The sequence below is a fragment of the Magallana gigas genome, chromosome 3 (assembly GCF_963853765.1).
Source record: "Magallana gigas chromosome 3, xbMagGiga1.1, whole genome shotgun sequence".
Lineage (NCBI taxonomy): Eukaryota > Metazoa > Mollusca > Bivalvia > Ostreida > Ostreidae > Magallana > Magallana gigas.
Genome location: NC_088855.1, coordinates 35,501,215 through 35,522,006, shown reverse-complemented (window position 1 = coordinate 35,522,006; position 20,792 = coordinate 35,501,215). Strand labels below are relative to the sequence as shown.

Genomic DNA, 20,792 nt, shown 5'->3' with positions numbered 1-20,792 from the left:
AGAAAGAAGGTTTTAGGGGCCGATCTCTTATCTCCTTTTAGGGGCCGTTTAACAAAATTTTGAAGGTTACATTTTGTTAAGAACATTAATTTGAACAACTTTTCTTCTGTATTGCATTACAAAATATTTTTCCTTTCTGAGATATGGGTGATCGAAATTTTGGACTTTTGGCCCCTAAAAACCCTTAATTACATAATACATGACGAAATCATTACATTGCTCGGATACATAATGTGAGATAAACATATTTGCTTCTATAACCTTTTACAAAATATCTCTCAGTAAAGGGCTACAGATTAAAGACTTTAGAGCCCTTTGGTCCCCTAATGTGAGGGGCCAGCCCCTTTTTCTTGATATCAAATAAAAGGTCATTTAATTCCGAACAAATTTTGTTCAACATGTGTTTAGAAATTTGTGACCATTTGGAGATATATGAGAAAGAAGGTTTTAGGGGCCGGTCCCTTATCTTCTTTTAGGGGCCGTTTAACGAAATTTTGAGAGTTGAATATTGTTGAAAACGTCATTCTAAACACCTTTTCTTCTACACTGCTTATCAAAATATTTTTCATTAAGGAGATATAGATGATCAAAGTTTTGAACTTCTGACCCCTAAAAATCCCTAATATCGTAACATATGAGAAAGGCATTTTATTGTATGGGTACATATCAGTAAGATAAACAATTTTGCTTCTATGATTTATAACAAAATAACTCTCAGTAAAAAGCTACAAATCAAAGACTTAAGACCCATTTGGGTCCCTAATTTTAGGGGCCAGCCCCTTTTTCTTGGTATTAAACGAAAGCTCTTATAAATATAAACTTTTTTTGCTATACAAATTTTAACAAAATATTTTTGAGAAAAGATACAAACAAAGAAAACCACAAAAAATCATGACTTTTTTTAATCTCTATTTTCGGGTCCAGGCGAGCTTTTAGGCTCTTTGAGCTAGACATTGATGATTGCCTTTAGACATATCTTCAATCTTTCGTCTATCATCCCTGAAAATTTGAACTCAATATCTTTTACCGTTTAGGAGGAGTTCAATGGTCAAGCAGACCCTAAAAAAATCACAAAATCGACAATATATCAGAAACGGAAATGAATATAAAAAATTTCCAATAAGGTTCAGATCAACTTCTATTAAATCTGAAAGTTTAATAAAAATCGACCAAGCCGTTTACGAGAACTCGCGTGCACAAAATTTGTAAGAAAAAAAAAAGAAAAAAATAATAATAATAGGGAAAAAAAAACAAAGCAAAAACAATAAGGTCTTCCGTTGGAAACGGAAGACCTTAATAACGTACACAGGTTGTTTTTTTTTAAATTTGGCAAAACGTTATTTGAAATCTTTGCCCCTTAATTCAAAGCGAATGTCAAAGCCTTAATATTATCGTACCCATCTCCACGACGAGGCAAATCTTAAAACTGGATGAAAGAACGTGGTACCCTTTTATGTAATATTTGTTTTGCAAAAATGTTTTGTATATTATTAGTATAAGTTGTAAATATAGAATTTATCAACTTTGTAATATAGTGATAACGTAATATCTATACTAGTGCTAAAATGAACATGATTTAGCATCTATTTAACCAAAATTATTAATTAAAATCAATATAATAAAAGATGAACTCATATTAACAAAACTAGCGCCATTTACAAGACCGGTTTGGAAATCGGTAGTTGCCGTAAGTTTTGAACTTTTGAAACTTGAAATGTTTCCAAATCTTTGCGGTACTGTGGATCATGCAGAGGATTTGTTGCATTGCTTTCTCGATCTTGAATATCATGTAGCCCGTATGGAGTCTTGAAAGTAAAATTGTGAGAGGTAACTCTCTCCCAAGTTAGTTCTCTGATGTTTTCATCTGCTCCGATAGGTTTTGGTCTGTGGTCCACTCTTTTGGAAGTTTTCTTCCAAAACGGACAACATTTCACACAAATGTAGAAAATTGAAAACAGAATACAGAACGGAAGTACTGCCAGAAACAGATAGCCCATGACAGACTGCCATGGAACTTTTTCTTTCTTCACATCGTCTCCTGAAAAACGTTATGATACTGTCAAGAATAGAAAAGACACGATTTATTAAAATAATACGTTTGTTTTTATCAGTTTATCAATATTATGCATATAGCATAGATTAAACAGGTAAAGAATGTGTAACGATTTTACATCTACTTTTATTGAATAAAGTCAGGCACGCAGCATCGTTTCTAAAAAAGGGGCCTGGGGGCATCCAAAAAAAATCTTGACAAGCGGGATAGGGCGGTCCTTTGGCTGATATTGCAGTCTTCGGTTGATATGGGTGTGGTACATATTTTGCCATGTATTATTCTCTATGTGATAAGAAATCGTTATTTAAGTATTATAATGTGATCAGACACGCTCGGGCAAAATCAAATCTATCATGAAGCCGTTCGGGATTTGCTGGATACCTTAAGAATCTGCATTTCTAAGTTTTATCTAAGAGTAATGCCATTAAAAACAGCATATCATTATCGAATAAAGATTCCCCCTTTTTTACATAAAGCTTAAAAATAGAACTAGTAAAAACGTAATTACCACAATCAATTCCCTTGTACCCGTTCTCACAATGACAGACGTATCCAGATGGCGAGTCGCCGCAAGTGCCGTGTACACAAGGCGAGTCATTACAAGTCACTAGCTCTGGAACAAGAAAGGTCATTGCTACATAATTTGTTGCAAACAAATGACAACCTTGAGTTCAAAAGACATAATGAAATTCAAATGGATAGTACAGCATATAAAATGATCATAATCTCATCAAATAAATTTATTACAATTTTAAGTCATATAAATAGCTAAACTACATGTATATACACAAAACTAAACGCTAGATACTAAACTACACAAGTCCTTAAAACACACAATAGTAAAAATTAACCAACATTACATGAGATATAAAACTGTAAGGTACATTTGGCAAATTACTAATACTTCAGTAAAAAAACTACTGAGTACATTACTGCATTCTTAATGGGCAAGTACATTTTCACTACTTACTAGATAGTAGCTACTATGTTCCTGACAGAATAAGCAAATAAGAAGGTACAAGTGACGGCTTAAAGTTCATTAAGTAAAATTACTTGTGATGAAATAATCAGGCTATATCTGATTGTGATAGCACTCTAATCAACACATGTTAATACAAATCACATGACTAGCTATTACACGAAAGGAACTATCATATGGGAACTTTAAGGACGTTGGATCAAAAGTCTCTTATACTGTGTCCCGAGTTTTTGTTTCCACCACTTTTCGCTTCATATTTTGATAGTAATAAATACCTTTGTGCTCAAACTACGTTCATCCACTGATATGAAAAATGTCCAGATTATCTGTTTTGAAACGCCCCCTCTACCGCTTCAGGTTTCAATACACATCCAAAAATAGAAAGTCTACGGGGAATTTGCATTGCATCAGCCATAATTAAGCCCGGATGATAACGTTGAAATATTGTGCGATGTATTCCGAGTGAGTTCCGAATGGAGAAAAGATTTAAACATTTCCCATTATAAATCTCCGTAAGAAATTTGTTTTCGTTCCTGTGAACTTTTATGAGTGAAAAATGGTAATTTGTCGATGAAGATATCTTGGGTACTTTCCCTTTCATCAATTTCAACTGTATTTCTTTCACAGGTATGTGTATTTTTATTAAAAATCATCAAAAAGTGATGGAAGCAATAACTTGGGACAGACTATAGTTCTTTTTCTAAAACATTTTTTAAAAAATGTACACACATACTAATAGATTAACCAAAATTCAAAATAAAATTGCTTCTTTCGGTGTTACGCTGTATCTAATATGACCTTTCTGCACTGAAAGTGCGAATTGCACATAAATCGCTTTTCCCTCCGTATTTCTTAATCGGAATGGACCATGCCATTAAATACAATTTTATGCTATTTAAAATAAATAAAATTAAAATTAACATTAAGAAAAAGCAATTTCTTCACCTAATTGACATTTTGACCTTTTTGCACTTATAAAACGCTTTTTCAGCCATTAACGATTCAATATGCAATGAAATTATTTTTTCAAATTATAATTGACTTGTCAAAAAAAAAATCTTTTGAATTCACAAAATGAAACAGAAAGTATGAGACTTTGATGTAAAATTTGAGATATGGCATGAAAAAAGCTGATTTTAGGCAAATATTGGGGTTCATTTTTTCCTGGCGTTTATGAAATATCAGTTTAATATGCCAAGATATGGAAGAAGAAATATTGAAAAATTAATAAAACATGTATTTCGGAACAACTCGAAGATATACCAATGCACAAACTATCTGAAAATTTGGTCTGCATTGAAAATTAGCAAGCTTAAGTTACGGTACTCTAAAACAACTAGGTTATGAAAAATGTTCATTTTCTTCTTAAAAAACCTTCCGCCATAAAATATAGTCCATAACTAAAGTCTATCAATATGTAATTTTCCCTTTAGTTAACTATTTTATTCAGAAATATTTTATTTGGCATTGTAAACTATGAATTTACAGGTAGAATTAATATATGATGCATAATTTCTAGACAAGATGTGACCCAAAATTGTAACCCCAAAACAGAGGAACGAAATTTTTTTAAGTACGGCAAATTTTAAGAAAACCCAAAATACACTTGTCAATATTTACTGATTTTTTCTACATATTTGATTGATTCTAATTTTAAATAGAGTCTGTAATATCAAAAGTGTACTGTTACAATACTTTTCTAATTATGACATTTTCAAGAAATGCTTAAATGGCTTCTCAGAATGTATAATTATCAAACGCCCCTATATATACCTTGACAACATTTCCCTTTATAATATGGTTTACATAAGCAATCCATCGTGCTGTAGTCAACTGTGCCGTTTCCACATAAGATACAGTATCTTCTCTCATTCACCCCTTCTGTTATGTTACAATAGTGAACACAGTTTTCAAGAGTATGCGGCTGAACCGTGTAAGGGCAACACAATGACCGAGACCTTTCTTGAAAATAAAATCCACAAGTTCCAATGCAAGGTCCCCAAGTGGTCCAAGTGTCTATGTAACAGGAGCTTTTCCCATTACAATCCCCACCACCAACGGCCATAGGTAAGAAAAATATCAGCAGGTTATGTGGCCGCATCCTTTCATTACAAAAACTGAATTAAATTCGAGTTAGAAAAAATGAAGTACATTTAAAGAAGGAAAAGAATATCAAGAGGTTAATTCTCGATTCAAGTTGACATCTTCAAAGATTTGAGTTAATCTTGGTATATCCATTATTGATTTTTTACAAAATGGTCTATTGTGTTGCGGATGGTGGGCCTAATCTTGAATCAAAAGTTGGTCCCCTTTACATACAAGCAACAACGACTTTGTGTATGAAGGCGGGCGAAATGCTGGATTTGACAAAGAAAGACATTATTTTACAATTCTCAATTCGGTCTGTCTAAATTGAGAAAATAATAGTTAACTTTTCAGTCATTTTCAAATCAATGACATCAATTTTAACAAGAGGCCCAGGGGCCACATCGCTCACCTGAGCAACAATTGCCTGAATTCTGAACAAATTAGCATTACAGTATCAAAATATCTTGACAACAAAGTACAATAGATCTTGCTAAAACAAAATTGAAAATCTGCCAATTTTTACCCACCTCTTTTTTTGGTAAATACCAAGCCCTTTTTGTTGTTGTACCTGTAAGAAGATTTTTCTCTATTCCTATATACCCCCCCCCCCATTTCGTCGCCCCACTTTTCTCTAGGGAATCATGGTTTCATCAAACTTAAATCTGCATAACCTGTGCTTTTACACTAAGTACTGAGTTTTGGACCAAAAACTTTCCCAGAATATTTTTAAAGATTTTCTCTATATATTCCTATGTAAAAATTCAAACCGCCATCACGGCCCCGCCCTATCACTAGGGACTGTGATTTTCCAAACTTGAATTTACACTACCCGAGGATGCCTCTACACAAGTTTAAGCTTTTTCTGGCCAAATAGTCTTTAAAAAGAAGATTTTTTAAGATTTTCTCTATATATTCCTATGTAAAAATTCATCCCCTATTGTGGCCTCACCGTACCCCTGGACTATTATTTAAAAACTTGAATCTATATGATCTGGGGATGCTTCCACTCAAATTTGGGCTTCCCTGGCCTAATAGTTTTGAGAAGAAGATTTTTAAAGATTTTCTCTATATATAAATATCCCCCATTTTGGCCTGCTCTAACCCCAGGGACCATGATTTGAACAAACTTGAATCTACATTATCTGAGGATGGTTACACGCCAATTTGAACTTTCTTGGCCAAATAGTTTTTAAAAGATTTAAAAAAAAGAAGATTTTCTCTATATATTCCTATGTAAAACTTGATCCCCAAATTGTGGCCCCACCCTACCCCCGGGGACCATGATTTGAACAAACTTGAACCTACACTATCTGAGGATACATCCACTCAAATTTGAGCTTTCCTGGCCTAATAGTTTTTGAGAAGAAGATTTTTAAAGATTTTCTCTATATATTCCTATGTAAAACTTGATCCCCCAATTGTGGCCCCTCCCTACCCCCGGGGACCATGATTTGAACAAACTTGAATCTACACTACCTGAGGATGCTTCCATTTTAATTTGGGCTTTCTTGGCCTAATAATTTTTGAGAAGAATATTTTTAAAGATTTTCTCTATATATTCCTATGTAAAACTTGATCCCCCTCTTGTGGCCCCTCCCAACCCCCGGGGACCATGATTTGAACAAACTTGAATCTACACTACCTGAGGATGCTTCCATTTTAATTTGAACTTTATTGGCCTAACAGTTTTTGTGAAGAAGATTTTTAAAGATTTTCTCTATATATTCCTAAGTAAAACTTGATCCCCCCCATTGTGTCCCCACCCTACACCTGGAGACCATGATTTGAACAAACTTGAATCTACACTACCTGAGGATGCTTCCATTTTAATTTGAACTTTATTGGCCTAACAGTTTTTGTGAAGAAGATTTTTAAAGATTTTCTCTATATATTCCTAAGTAAAACTTGATCCCCCCATTGTGTCCCCACCCTACACCTGGAGACCATGATTTGAACAAACTTGAATCTACACTACCTGAGGATGCTTCCATTTTAATTTGAGCTTTCCTGATCTAATAGTTTTTGAGAAGAAGATTTTTAAAGATTTTCTTTATATATTACTATGTAAAACTTGATCCCCCAATTGTGGCCCCACCCTACCCACGGGGACTATGATTTGAACAAACTTAAATCAACACTATCTGAGGATGCTCCAATTTTAATTTGAGCTTTTCTGGCCTGATAGTTTTTGAGAAGAAGATTTTTAAAGATTTTCTCAATATATTCCTATGTAAAACTTGATCCCCCTCTTGTGGCCCCTCCCTACCCCCTGGGACCATGATTTGAACAAACCTGAATCTATACTACCTGAGGATGCCTCCACAAGTTTAAGCTTTTCAGGCCGAATAGTTTTTGAGAAGAAGATTTTTGAAAAATACCAACAAATTTTCAATAATTCTCAATTATCTCCCCTTTAAAGAGGGCGTGGCGCTTCATTTGAACAAAAATTGAATCCGCTTCACCTAGTGGTGCTTTGTGCCAAATTTGGTTGAAATCTGCCTAGTGGTTCTTGAGAAGAAGATGAAAATGTGAAAAGTTTAGGACGACAACGACGACGACGACAACGACGACAACGACAGACAACGGACAAATTGTGATCAGAAAAGCTCACTTGAGCCTTTGGCTCAGGTGAGCTTAAAAGCGTAGGTACGATGTATTTGATGGCTGTAGGGAAGTTGCACGTAAAAGTATGTCCCGAGTTTGTTCCTTTAATAATCTAATTTTGCAAAATAGTTAATTCCACTTACTATTAATTTGGTGAGGCACGATACAAATTTAAATATTATGGATCTTTTTTTCACATTTAAATAACTCTCATGTTGTAAGTGATTTAAAAAAAAAATAATGTTACGAGAAAGCATTAACCATGGAAAACCAAAGTACTTTAGTGTGAGTAAGATGTTAATAAGTAAAAAGTAAAAAAAATTGATATTAAACTAAATAAAACTCCAGAGCGTGTATACCAAACTTTTTTTCATTTACGATAACACATGTCAGCGAAGTACAGACCAAAATACCTTTGTGTGCTGTCATCAATTGAATTTAAGTTGAATGACCCCTAGATAGAATGTAGATTACATATAAGTCAAATACAGTTGTATGAAGAATCAAGTTAGAAATTTTTTAAAAAGATGAAAGAGCAGAACCTTTCTGGGTGGAAGCATTTTCCTGATTTTTATATTAAAGTAGACCCAAGATATTTAAATCAAATTTAACTTGAAAATTTCCTTGCAAATTTGCTTCTTTGTTTCACCCTCATAAATCATAGCTTTAATTATCAGGAACGCCGAAGGAGTTGATGCACAACTCATAACTTTGCTATTCGATGACCGATCATGTACGTGTGTTAATTTAAAATTCATCGTTACCAAATTTTTACAGCAGTGTTACCATGAAAATGTATGGACCTTTATGTTCGTTATAATTATTCCTGGAATTGGAACCGCCAGCCTCGCCGTAAATGTTGATCGTTGATCTCAAGCAGACGAAATCGTGAGAAGACGCTTTATTTTCTATTTAGGGAATTATCAATAATGTGTACATCTATTGTTTATTTTATAAAGTTAAACTTTTAGTTTTTAATATATATTTATTTTTTTGTTTCCTGAGGATTAAACAGACACAACTTTGAATTTTGTTGACAGTGTTTGTTTTGGAAATTCACGTTCTATAAATAATGTTAAATCAGAACAGTTGAGAAAATTAGATCCGGCAAAAATTTTATTGATGCAGGTATCAAAGAAATTTTTTGACCAATCAGAAGCGCTAATATCTTATCAAACTAACGATATATATTTTCCACATACAATATGACTTATGATAATAAGGGAATAATATGGAAAAATAAAACACAAGAAACACAGTATTTTGAAATTTTTTAATTTTATCTAATCGTGTTGTTCTAGTTTAAAAAAACCGCTTTGCAGTTGCCATGGAATTTTTATTCATTCCTTCTTGAATAAAGGCGTGGCCTTTCATTTGAATAAACTTTTCCCCATTATCCTAAGATGCTTTGTGCCACGTTAAGTTGCAGTTGACACTTTGGTTCTAAAAAAATGAAATTGTGAATTTTTGCGACGATGACCACACCCCCTAAAAACCCAAACAATATAAAACCGGACAGAAAAACGAGCTTTTGGTCAAATAAACTTTACATCTAAAAATCAAGTGAAATTGGCATAATCCGATTTTCTTTGATCCTTTGTCTTTTGTTAAGCGTTCTATGTTGGTTCTGCTGCTTCCTGAGCTTTTTAATCACGCAATACTTTGCACAGACATACGAAATGCAAATTAAAAAGAATATTCCAACCACACTGATAATGGAGTACTCAAGATATGGAAGCCATGGTGGTAACCTTTTTAACACTGAAATAGATAAGATTTTACTTAAAATGTTTAGTTTATATGTGTGTGTGTGTGTGTGTGTGTGTGTGTGTGTGTGTGTGTGAGAGAGAGAGAGAGAGAGAGAGAGAGAGAGAGAGTTCTACCTTTATCACAGATAGTTCCTTTGAAACCAGGGTCGCACTCACAAATGAAAGGCGACACCGTATCATTACACGAGCCATGCTTGCATGGATTTTCGCTGCATTTCACTTGCTCTGAAAAAAAAATAAGAGGAGGCTAAGGGGCCACATCGCTCACCTGAGCAACAGTTGCAAACAAATTCTGTATATTGTATTCAGATTATCAATTACAAAATATTTAGTCAACCTATAGGAGTATTTTTTAATTTTATTCTTAAGTTAAACACTGAGCACCTTTTGTTGTTTACGTCATGATCCCTGTGGATTATGATATGTACAAACTTGAATTTACACTACATGAGAATGTTTCCACACAAGTTGCAGCTTTTCTGGCCATATGGTTTTTTGAGAAGAAGATTTTAAAAGATTTTCGCTATACATTTATACGTAAAAATTCGACCCGTTTGTGGTCCACCGTACTTTCGGTGGCATGATTTGTACCACATAAATCTACACTAAATACCAGAGGATGATTTGTCACAATTTAAAGCTTATCTAGCCATATGGTTTTTAATAGGTAAATATTGTTAAAGATTTTTCTCTAAAGATTCCTATGTAAAATTTTGACCCCCCCCCCCATTTTGGCCCCACCCTACCCCGGGGATCGGGATTTGAACATAATTGAATCTACTCTGCCTGAGGATGTTTCCACAAAAGTTTCGAAGTTAGCTTATTTGGCCAAATGGTTTTTGAGAAAAAGATTATTGAAAAATACCAACATTTTTCAATAATTTTAAATTATCTCCCCTTAAGAAAGGACGTGACCCTTCTATTGAACAAATTTGAATCCTCTTAACCCATTTATGCTTTATGCTTTTTGGATGAAATTGGCCCATTGGCTTTGGAAGAGAATAAAAATTTGAAAAAGTAAATTTATGGCGACAACGACGACGACAACGACAGCCTTCGGCTCAGATGAACTAAAGATGAATATATTATGCATCTTGAAACATTAAGAAGATGACAAGCATATTACTTATTGATATTTATTGATATATTATATGCATCAAAAAATGTTCAAAGGATATGTTGTTTAATCTATAAGTGGGAAAAACCTTTATAAATTATTCCGTATATACCTCTGTAGTAAAAGTTTAACTTTGAACCATTTATGCAGTAAATAGTGCATATTATATTATTTTAGAAAAGTTATTATATTTACTTGCAGCTATGTTCTGAATATCGTGTTTTACCAGTTATTAACGTATATATATTTAAATAAATCTAAGGGTGATCTCGATTTTGAAATGATACATATTATTCAGAGAAATTGTCATCGGAAAAATCATTAAAAATTAAAGCATTTTGTTGAATGAACTTTAGGCTAAGTAAAAGCTTGTTGAACTAATTTTTGTCTACGAATACTTCATCGCAGTTTAAAGCAATATGAGCTGCAATTTTCATGTTGAATTTTTATTTTTAGGAAAATGTTATTTTCTACCTATATGACAATTAATCTTGGTTTTTAAATTTCTGTTTGCTATGTTTTTGTGGGAAAAGCCATTAAAAGCCTTAATTATTGAAATTGAATTATTGTCGTCCTGTACAATAATTGATTTGCTATATATTCCTTTTAAGAGAATTCTTTCTTCTGATAAAAATTAATGGTTTTTACAAACCTTATTTACCATAAAAGTTTAAGTTTAAGTTGCAGACTTATCTAACTGGGAGGTTGTTTGAGCAAAATAAAATTCCAAAAAATACAGCTCATATTGCTTTAATATAAAGGTGTTGCTTATTTAGAGTACTTGAAAGACAGGTGTCAGATAGTTTTTGGGTGCAATCATTCAAGCAATAATGAACACAAATAAATGAATAAATTAAGTTAAAATCAATAAAAAAAAGAACAATGGCATGATTTATTTAATAAGGAAAAAAATCATAGACGATTTCTTTTCCTATGACATCTTTACCTATGACAACCTATGAGTCTCTGTCGTACGATAGCAATATGACTTACCACAACAATATGTTCCTTTGTGAGTTGGGGGACACTTGCATTTCTTTTGGTTTATATCGTAAATTCCTCCATTATTACATTTGTCACAGGGAGCCTCTTCTTGCCAATACAACGGGATATTACAGTAAGATGCACACCCCTCTCTTGTTGTTTGTCCTCCTGGACAACACATATGTCTCTCTCTTTTTTGAGTAGAATTACTACATGTGCAAGTCCAATCCATCCAAGAGTCGTAAGTGCAAAACGCATGACAAGTGCATTGGACGTTAGGAATGAATGTTATCAACATTAAAATAGAAATTGATAGGAACAAACACAATTTCCAAGTCGATAAAACTGGCATTGTTAAAGTTGATCACTTAGAACATGTCCAATAATAAGCAAAGTAATAGATAGTGTCCAGTAGAATTCTTTTAAAAAAGCATTAATCCTTAAGCAATCTTTTGATTTAGGCAAAATCCTTCCGATTTTTATGACCCTGAAATTTACGAAGCTTAATTCCTTTGCAAATTAAAATGGATAAAGCACCAAAGAATATGAATCGCATACTTAAGATAATTAAACGAATTTGAAAAAATAATTACCACCATAAAAGTTGTTTCGAATGCAGTATTTAAGTTATTCCTTTGGAAATAGCAAGATAAACATCACTTCTTATAAAGTATGGATTTCATCTGAACTCTCAAATGTTTGCTTGGAATCAATTTGGTATTAAAGGAGCCATGATTTTTTTTAGCGTAAATTTGTAGATAAAACACAATACACAATGCCTAGATATTTCATGAATTGAAGTTCAAATCTTTGATTACTAGTTTTAATAACATTAAATGTGAAACGAGTTTTAAGGGTGTTACGATTATCCAGTGTGATTTGTAAAGCTAAATACAGGATTTGATGGAATCGGAAAATTCTATTGGTTTTGACAAATATCCAATTGAATTTGATAACAAGCTCTAGGTAAAATATATGTGATTCTTACAATTTTCTACAGCGATACCATCAAACTTTAATAACAAAGGTGTTTAAGAGAGACATCTGTGATCAAAAAGTTGTAAAACAATGCATACCATGTACTTTTGTTTGATAAAATAACAAAGCATACACTTGTCAAGATGTCTAAAATAAAGCGAGTAATTAAACACATTGAAAGGAAATAGAACGTTTTGGAGACGTTTAGGGATGACAAAGATTCAAGTCTCAACCACCGCCACCACTACGACTTTAATATTGCGGAATGATACATGTATACTTGTATTCGTTTTTATTTTCAACGATAGACATTTTTTTATGTTTAACATAAATTTACACATATTAGACATAAATGTAAATTTTGCATTTTTTCATATGAAATGTGGAATATTATACAAAACTGAAATCACTTCAAAAAATAAATCGGAATTTCTTCATTCAAATATAAAAAACATTATACTTTATGAAAACATCCGCTCTGTCGGATGCCCTGCACAGGATGAATGACCATCTTTAAGTCCTCCTTAAAGATAGCTTAAAGGTGTTTAAAGGTAGCTTAAAGACTATCTTTAAGCCACCTTTAAGCTACCTTTAAGCTATAAGTATTGCTTAAAGGTGGCTTAAAGAAAGCGTAAAGATGGCTTAAAGGCAGCTTAAAGACTATCTTTAAGCCACCTTTAAGCCACCTTTAAGGACAACTTATAGGTCCTTAATGTCCAAACTTCTTTAAGCCACCTTTAAGCCACCTTTAAGCCATTAAAAAAAATTTAATTCAATATTGTGCTTAATTTCCAACAAAATGTATTAACTTTATGAAAGAAAAGATATTAAAACGGTTTTTGTTCTAGAAAGAAAAATGAAAAAAAAAACACAAAAAAAAACGGCCACGGCGAGAATTGAACCCGGGACCCTTAATTTACTAGCATCACCACACATCCTCTGCGCCACGGCAACTTACTGTAGATGAGCGTTTTTATATCCTATATATCAGTGGATATTGAATCACTGTATTGAATGTGTTTACTTGAAAAGATTTTGACAAACCATTCAGTTTGTAACAATCAATTATATCTAATTTATAAATTACATGCATGCATGTATTTAGAATGAAATACGGAACTTGGTCTTCAGTGAACAAAAATATATTATACCTAAATGGAAACCGTTAGGTTCACTATAGTAGGCTTTCTTAGTTAATAAATTTAAACCGAGTAGATATACGTTCATCTAATTTATAGCTATAAAAATGTAAGAAAGAAAATGAAATCATTTCTTTTATTAAATGCATTGATACTATTAGGGTATTTGTTCAATTTCCCGCAATTTCCCGGTTTTCATGATCGCGGCGCCGTTCCAATATGTTTAAATATTTACATGTAATTGTATGTACATGTACATGATTTTTAAACTATCAATTCTATAAAAAACAAAATTACCAATTACCGGTGACGTATTTACTGCATGTGGCAATTGCAAATGACTTGTACATACAATTGTATGATGTGCCAGGCCGGGTATATTTGACATATTTACCCTTATACATATATTTAAATAATCAACCCCTATTTATGATCACCGGTACATTAATTAAATAGCCTCAAGATTTTACTCTTACATACATGTATCGTTAATTTGTAGACGTAACATCTTTGAAACCCAGAGCTAGGAAATAATACTTTGAAAATGAATTACAAATGTAAATTAACTTTTATTCACTAGACTTATCGTATACTCGTACATACTAAGATTCAACGCCTTTAGAAACCCTGACGTGCACCTGGGCACACGACACACCTGTTGTGTATATCTTGTATATTCTGTGTTAGTTCCAGGGGTTTTCTTAAGTTGGACAAACAATAGACTTTAATTAGATATACACAAACATGCACCTGGGCACACGACACAACTGCTGTGTATATCTTGTATATTCTGTGTTAGTTCCAGGGGTTTTCTTAAGTTGGACAAACAATAGACTCTAATTAGATATACACAAACGAACAAAACTATGTCTAGACAAACAAAGCAGTAATATCCTGCCCGATATAACAAAGGCAGTTGAGAGTCTTTTCATCTTTAACATGTATCTAGCAGATCTAGAGTTAGAAATAATGAAAATTGAAAAAAAAATACAATCCTTAAACCGATTAACAAATTAAATCATGCATTTTTGGTTCATTATCTTTATTTTGTTTAATAACCGGATGAACTGAGAGAGAGAGAGAGAGAGAGAGAGAGAGAGAGAGAGAGAGAGAGAGAGAGAGAGAGAGAGAATTTTTTTCACCGATTAATTTATAATAGGAAACAAACATACTTTAATTAATTTTATGCACACATTAAGATACATAGACTGCGCTCATACCTACAATAATTTTGAAACCCCCCAAAAATTATGAAGAATTTTATAACGGCAATCTGTATCCATCAGAGCGGTGCTGATGATAGCGATCTGTGTTTAATGGAGCGACGATTAAAACCGCCTGGAACACAACACACCCCCCCCCCCCTTCCTTGGAAATTATATTATCACTCGGATGACCCCCTCTCATCTCTATAAAAGAGCTTTTGCATTTAATATATGTTTTTATTGTTCAGCTTGATCAATATTGACTTAAAGGCCACTTAAAGACAGTGTAAAGGCAGTGTAAAGAGAGCGTAAATGCCACTTAAAGATGCTTAAAGGTGGCTTAAAGGTAGCTTAAAGAAGTTTGGACATTAAGGACCTATAAGCACTTGCTTAAAGGTGACTTAAAGGCGGCTTAAAGGTTGTATAGCCTTTAAGCTCCTTTAAGTCACCTTTAAGCCACCTTTAAGGACTTGCTTAAAGATGGTTTTTCGCCCTGTGCTGATTATCTGATGACAAAAAGTAAATTCCTTTGCACTAGCGTACCGGTGAGAGGGCTTGATTTGAGAAGGTTACTGCAACGGCAAGTTAATTTAAGTAGGGTTTAATATCGACTACCCATGTTATTCTATTGTTGAAATTTTTTCACAAACTATAGTTCATGTTTTACATTCTCTATGTTAATCAAACCCTATCACTTCTTCAATCGTTTTACTTTCCTATCTTACTTCCTGTAATCACAGTGTGGATAAACTTAAACATTATTTATATAACATTACTTTTTTCATTAATTTCTCTACTCTTATAAGCCTGCATTTAACAACAAAGAAAATTGAATCAGTCTTTCCATGCATTTATAGGTACAAAGTGAGAATGAAAACAAAACATTGTTTTTATTTTATAACACCCAGCTGTAAGCCAATTAAAAATACTTTGTTAAATTCAACAATTTAAATATTTTTTTTACATGTGTCTTTTACTTATTAACAAAATTTTACTTGCAATGAGTTCATGACTAAGTAATTAAACAATTTTTAAAAATAATAGTAATAGACACATGCAGAAAAACGTACAATCAATTTTTGAAAACAAAAATAACAGTTAAATTCTGGTTATTATATTCTACTTCTACAATATGTTTTTTTTCACCGTTATTTGCTGTATTTAAAACAACCATTTCAACAATTTTGAAAAACTAAGCTAATTATTCAATTTTATCAATTAAATCATACAGAGTGAACATATAGGTTAACCTTAACGGTTTTCATGAATTTTTATTATTATTCAGTCATTGATTAGTAAGAGTCTTACTTTATGTCATATTATATTATTGTGCGATTGTCCATGCTATGTAAAATCAAAAATCTAACCCAGAGCGTTTATTAAGCGATCGAGGATATTTGGTGTCTAGCGGAATGATAGTATCCCGTTTTGATTTTTTGGAGCCATCTTCATTCCGCTTTTCATCATCATCGTCATCGTTATCTCTTATGACACCACATGCTTTGCAACATTTCAGACAAACGCAACCCATCGTCATCATCCCAGTAAGTGACACCAGGGTCAATAGGGCATATTCCAAATAAGGAAACCATTTTGGCAGAAGGAGTTCCTCGGCCTTAGCTGTTCCTAATAAGTAAACATAAACTATATATTTAAACATTATCATAATATATTTGATTATAAAACAATTTTAACTAGCTAGAAACCATCTTTTGTTAAAAGAAGAAAAATTGCCCAAGGCTTCGTCAGGACGCATGGTGAATTAATATAAAATTCAAAACAAAAATGTAAGAAGGGAAAAGGCGTTCTGTTATTATGAGGACATTATATACGAGGACATCTTTTGAAAATTTTCAGCCAGGCGTTTGAAAAGAAGAAAATAGTCTAACCTGGGCCCTCTTTTTCTGGCTTGTACTTTTATGTTGGGTAAACTTTTAACTTATATTTTATGACTCATAAACTGACACCTCTTCCCTGCAAACTACATATAATAATGTTATGAATGTTAATTGAGATTGTTTTTACCTTTCTCACAGAAATCCCCTGAATAGGTAAGAAGACACTTGCACTGAAATGAACTACCTGCGTTGGTACAAGATCCTCCATTTTGACATGGGGAATCACTGCATGTTAGAGCTTTTAGATTAAAACAAAACACTTAGTCAGTTCAGTTTTGTTTTTCACAGATGGTTAAGACTTCAAAGTAAAATTATATTTAAAATTAATATAAGCGTATCGAAAAGGATGAAGTTGAGAATTCCCTAGCTAATGATGCTTTGAAATTTAACAGTACTTGTATTTGTTTTCATCTTAGCACAATTTTAACAGAACTTTCCCCGAGAACTTCTTTGAGAATCGGCATTGGAATCTAAGAACAGTCACAAGAAATCAAGAATACGTACGTTGATCACATTTAATTCCTTTATATTTTACATCACACAAACAGCTGAATCCGGACGAAGTGTCTGTACAGTTTCCATGCAGGCAAGTGTTAGACAAACACGGTATCTCTGAAATCAAGTAATTATAACATATTAAGCCAAATATCCATATTTTTGTCAAATTAAAATCATTCCAGATATATATTCATATATACAGTTAAGTGAATATTAACGACAAAAAAATTGTTTAACAGAATTCAGTATACATACTTTGATCACATTTAGCACCTGTGTACCTTGCATCACACGAACAACTGAATCCGGACGGAGTGTCTGTACAAGTTCCGTGAAGGCAAGAATTAGATGTACACGGTATAGCTGCAATAAAACTTGTAACTAGCAAACTAGGTTACATTTATACTATTTCGTTTAATTTTATAAATTGCGGAATAAATACCCGCAAAATTTTCAAACTCCTTAAAATCAATCGATTTTTCTAAAACTGAATTTGAAAAAGATTCAAATACTAGCAATACACATACGTTATACATAAGTTTACCCCCCATATCCCCTCTCTCTACTTTTCAAGCACTGGAACAGAAATTAATTAATTTATCTTGAAAAAATACATGTACAACTGGCCTGGTTTGATATATAAATCAAGCACTGATTAAAATTGAAATGCCTGGAATAATTCATAAAAAAGTTGACAACTTATTTTGAAAACCGATTTGTTAACAATAGCTACGTGTACCTTTCGAACCCTTCTTGATGCCAATTTTTATTTCTTAGCACAACAAAACTCATTAATTTATTGATGTAATCACGCTTCGCATAAGTGTTTAACGAGATAAAATTTTCCTTAATGCAAAAATCCCCATTAATTAGAAATTACTTGATAGAAAATTTGATGTCGTTAAAAGTACGTACGAAAATAGAGTTTACTTAAATTGTTGTTTTCGGCATATCATTCGTTGTTGTATTCCTTGATATCTGTATGCATGCTTTTTTGTCATTGATGTTTTGTTTAAATAACACCTTTAAACTTTAATAAAATTTTATTAAACAGTTCTAAAATAAGAGAATAATAAGAAGTTGAGTATACATGTACATACGTTGATCACATTTAACACCTTTGTGCTTTATATCACACGAACAACTGAATCCAGACGGACTGTCTGTACAGGTTCCATGCAGGCAAGGGAGAGATGAACATAGTATTACTGAAATAGAACATGTAATATGTAAATAAGAGTAGTTTTTATGACCCGCCATGAAATGGCTTGGACATATAGTGTGACCCTGTTCCGTCATCATTCTCTTTCAGATCAGTAGGTCTTTCCATATTTTAGGGAAAAAACCTTTTGTATCTCTTATGTTTTTTATTATTTTATTCTTCTCTTTCCCCCCCGGCACAGCTTTTTAATTATTAGAGATAATGAAACAATTGTTTCTTTATGTAATTAGTCACAAAAAGTAGTTATTGCCCCTGAAAGTTTCTTGGGTTCTTGAAAAAAAACATAAAACTTTTTTTTACTCTACGTTGTAGAAACATCGGACCACTTGGGTTTGAAGCGTCTACCTTGGCCGATCAAAATAGTAAATCTGTATAATAATGAGTTTTCATATTTCTTATGCTTACAATGATAGAAGAAAAACTTTCCCATGAATGTAGTAGGATTCCTAATGACATTTAAAAATAAAGCCCTTTAACCCCTATCAGGAAATAGTTATAGAGTTATTACTCTTATTGTACAAAATGCTTGTAATCGCTTCCATATAAAGCCCTAAAAAGATAGAAATTTAAAACTTTAACCAATGTCTTTAGTTGACATACGTCGTAGAGACATCGGACCACTTGAAAATGAAAAATTGACCAGGGCCAATCAAAATAACATAAAGGTCAAAGTTCAAGATCACTAAAAAAATCACACTCAATATTTCAACATCATTTTTTCATGAGGTAATGCAGAAAGGGCATTTTATCAATTCTAATGAAACAAAAAATTTTAAGCATAAAAAAATAAAGACTATTTAGTTAAACCGTTAGACGGGTGAAAAGACCATTAATTGTTCGAGAAAATTAGCCTACTAGTTATCTCAATAACCGTTGCACAAATTCAACTCAAATTTAATATATGCAAGTGTCATATGAATATACAGGTTGAGTTCAAATTTGGTTCCGTTCCGATGAATCTTGACAGAATTACATGTACTCCTCTTGAACAAATTCAACTCATATTTGGTGTATGGATGTGTCATAGGAATATTCAGGTTGACTGAAGTTTGGTTTCGCTTTTTAACAGATTTATGCCTCTTGAATGTTAGAAAATTAAGTAATTTTCAGGAATATATACACATAGTAAATTCTTCTGAAATTTAACAAATATTTGCACTTTAAGTTTTGGCTGCCTGTTAATGAAATTGACTAATTAAAATGAATTTTCAAAATCAATTTACCTTTCTCACAAACATCTCCTGTATGAGTAGGTGGACACCTGCACTGAAAAGATCCTCTTACATTGGTACACGATCCTCCATTTTGACATGGGGCATCACTGCATGTTAGGGCTTATAAATAAAAACAGACGTTTAATCAGTCAAAGTTCATATGAAGATTATTTTTTATGTTAAAATCATTTATTCCTTTGTAATTCATAAAAATTTAGATTATGGGTTGATTTTAATCTTCAAACTGATTCAAATGAATCGCAATGCATAGTTTCTTCAGCATACGTATATCACAGAAGTCTCCCGAGAACTTTTTCGAGCACTGACATTGGAATCCATTTGGTCCATCGTGACATGTTCCACCCTTTTGACAAATGATTCCTTCGCTGCATGCCTTCCCTTATGAAAATGAGGAGGTTGTAAATTTTAGATACTCTATTCTGCTGGTATATTTAGCAGATAATAATGGTATATAACACTATGAATTACATTGGCTTAAAGGTCAAAGTGATTTCAACACTGAACTACATTTTTCTCTTCGAAAATAAAAGCTCTCTAAATGCTAACATCTTTTTTCCTTTTCTCAGTATCAGATAACAGTCGAAGGCTAAAAAAAACATCTCTGAAATTTTAACGGAGTTTTGATAGATAATTTGTTAAACATCCGTCCTACTTTATCATTAATCTTTATCTTTGTATGTAACATGTCACATAAATATATATACTAACGAGTGTCACAGACTATGCCTTTGTATCCAGGATCACATGTGCAGGTAAAAGAGGGAGAATTGTCAGAGCACGTGCCGTGTTTACATGGGTTGTCAGTGCATTTCACCATGTCTAAAACAATACAATCAATTTAGAAACAAATAATTCAGTTTATATCATTGCAGTTCAAATGATGCTTTATGAAATAAAAGAAAAAGCAGACGTAAAAATAAATATAGAGTAATCTTTAAGAAAGTGTAGCCAGTTGAGAATATCGACGCATAAAACAAGCATTTTTACACGTACAATGGTAATTAATAGAATATAAAACTATAA

At 32.6% G+C, this 20,792-nt stretch overlaps 1 protein-coding gene and 1 long non-coding RNA gene across 4 annotated transcripts in view; both read right to left on the bottom strand.

The window, feature by feature from the left end:
• Positions 1–9,034: 9,034 nt before the first annotated feature.
• Positions 9,035–12,485, bottom strand: LOC136273376 (uncharacterized). The gene is made up of 3 exons (XR_010711570.1): positions 11,604–12,485; positions 9,608–9,718; positions 9,035–9,485 (listed from the first exon to the last, which is right to left on the bottom strand). It is a non-coding gene; the product is annotated as an uncharacterized lncRNA (long non-coding RNA).
• Positions 12,486–15,420: 2,935 nt separating this feature from the next.
• LOC105336414 (delta-like protein 1) overlaps positions 15,421–20,792 on the bottom strand; it is a 39,742-nt gene continuing 34,370 nt past the window's right edge. For all 3 annotated transcript variants that reach the window (XM_066077791.1, XM_066077792.1, XM_034479949.2), the window contains exons 2-9: positions 20,478–20,588; positions 20,034–20,147; positions 19,758–19,868; positions 18,413–18,520; positions 17,568–17,675; positions 17,319–17,426; positions 16,942–17,052; positions 15,421–16,542 (exon numbers count right to left, since the gene is read on the bottom strand). In XM_066077791.1, coding sequence (XP_065933863.1) covers positions 16,271–16,542; positions 16,942–17,052; positions 17,319–17,426; positions 17,568–17,675; positions 18,413–18,520; positions 19,758–19,868; positions 20,034–20,147; positions 20,478–20,588 — 1,043 coding nt within the window. In that variant the 3' untranslated portion in view covers positions 15,421–16,270. The remainder of the gene's footprint in view (positions 16,543–16,941; positions 17,053–17,318; positions 17,427–17,567; positions 17,676–18,412; positions 18,521–19,757; positions 19,869–20,033; positions 20,148–20,477; positions 20,589–20,792) is intronic.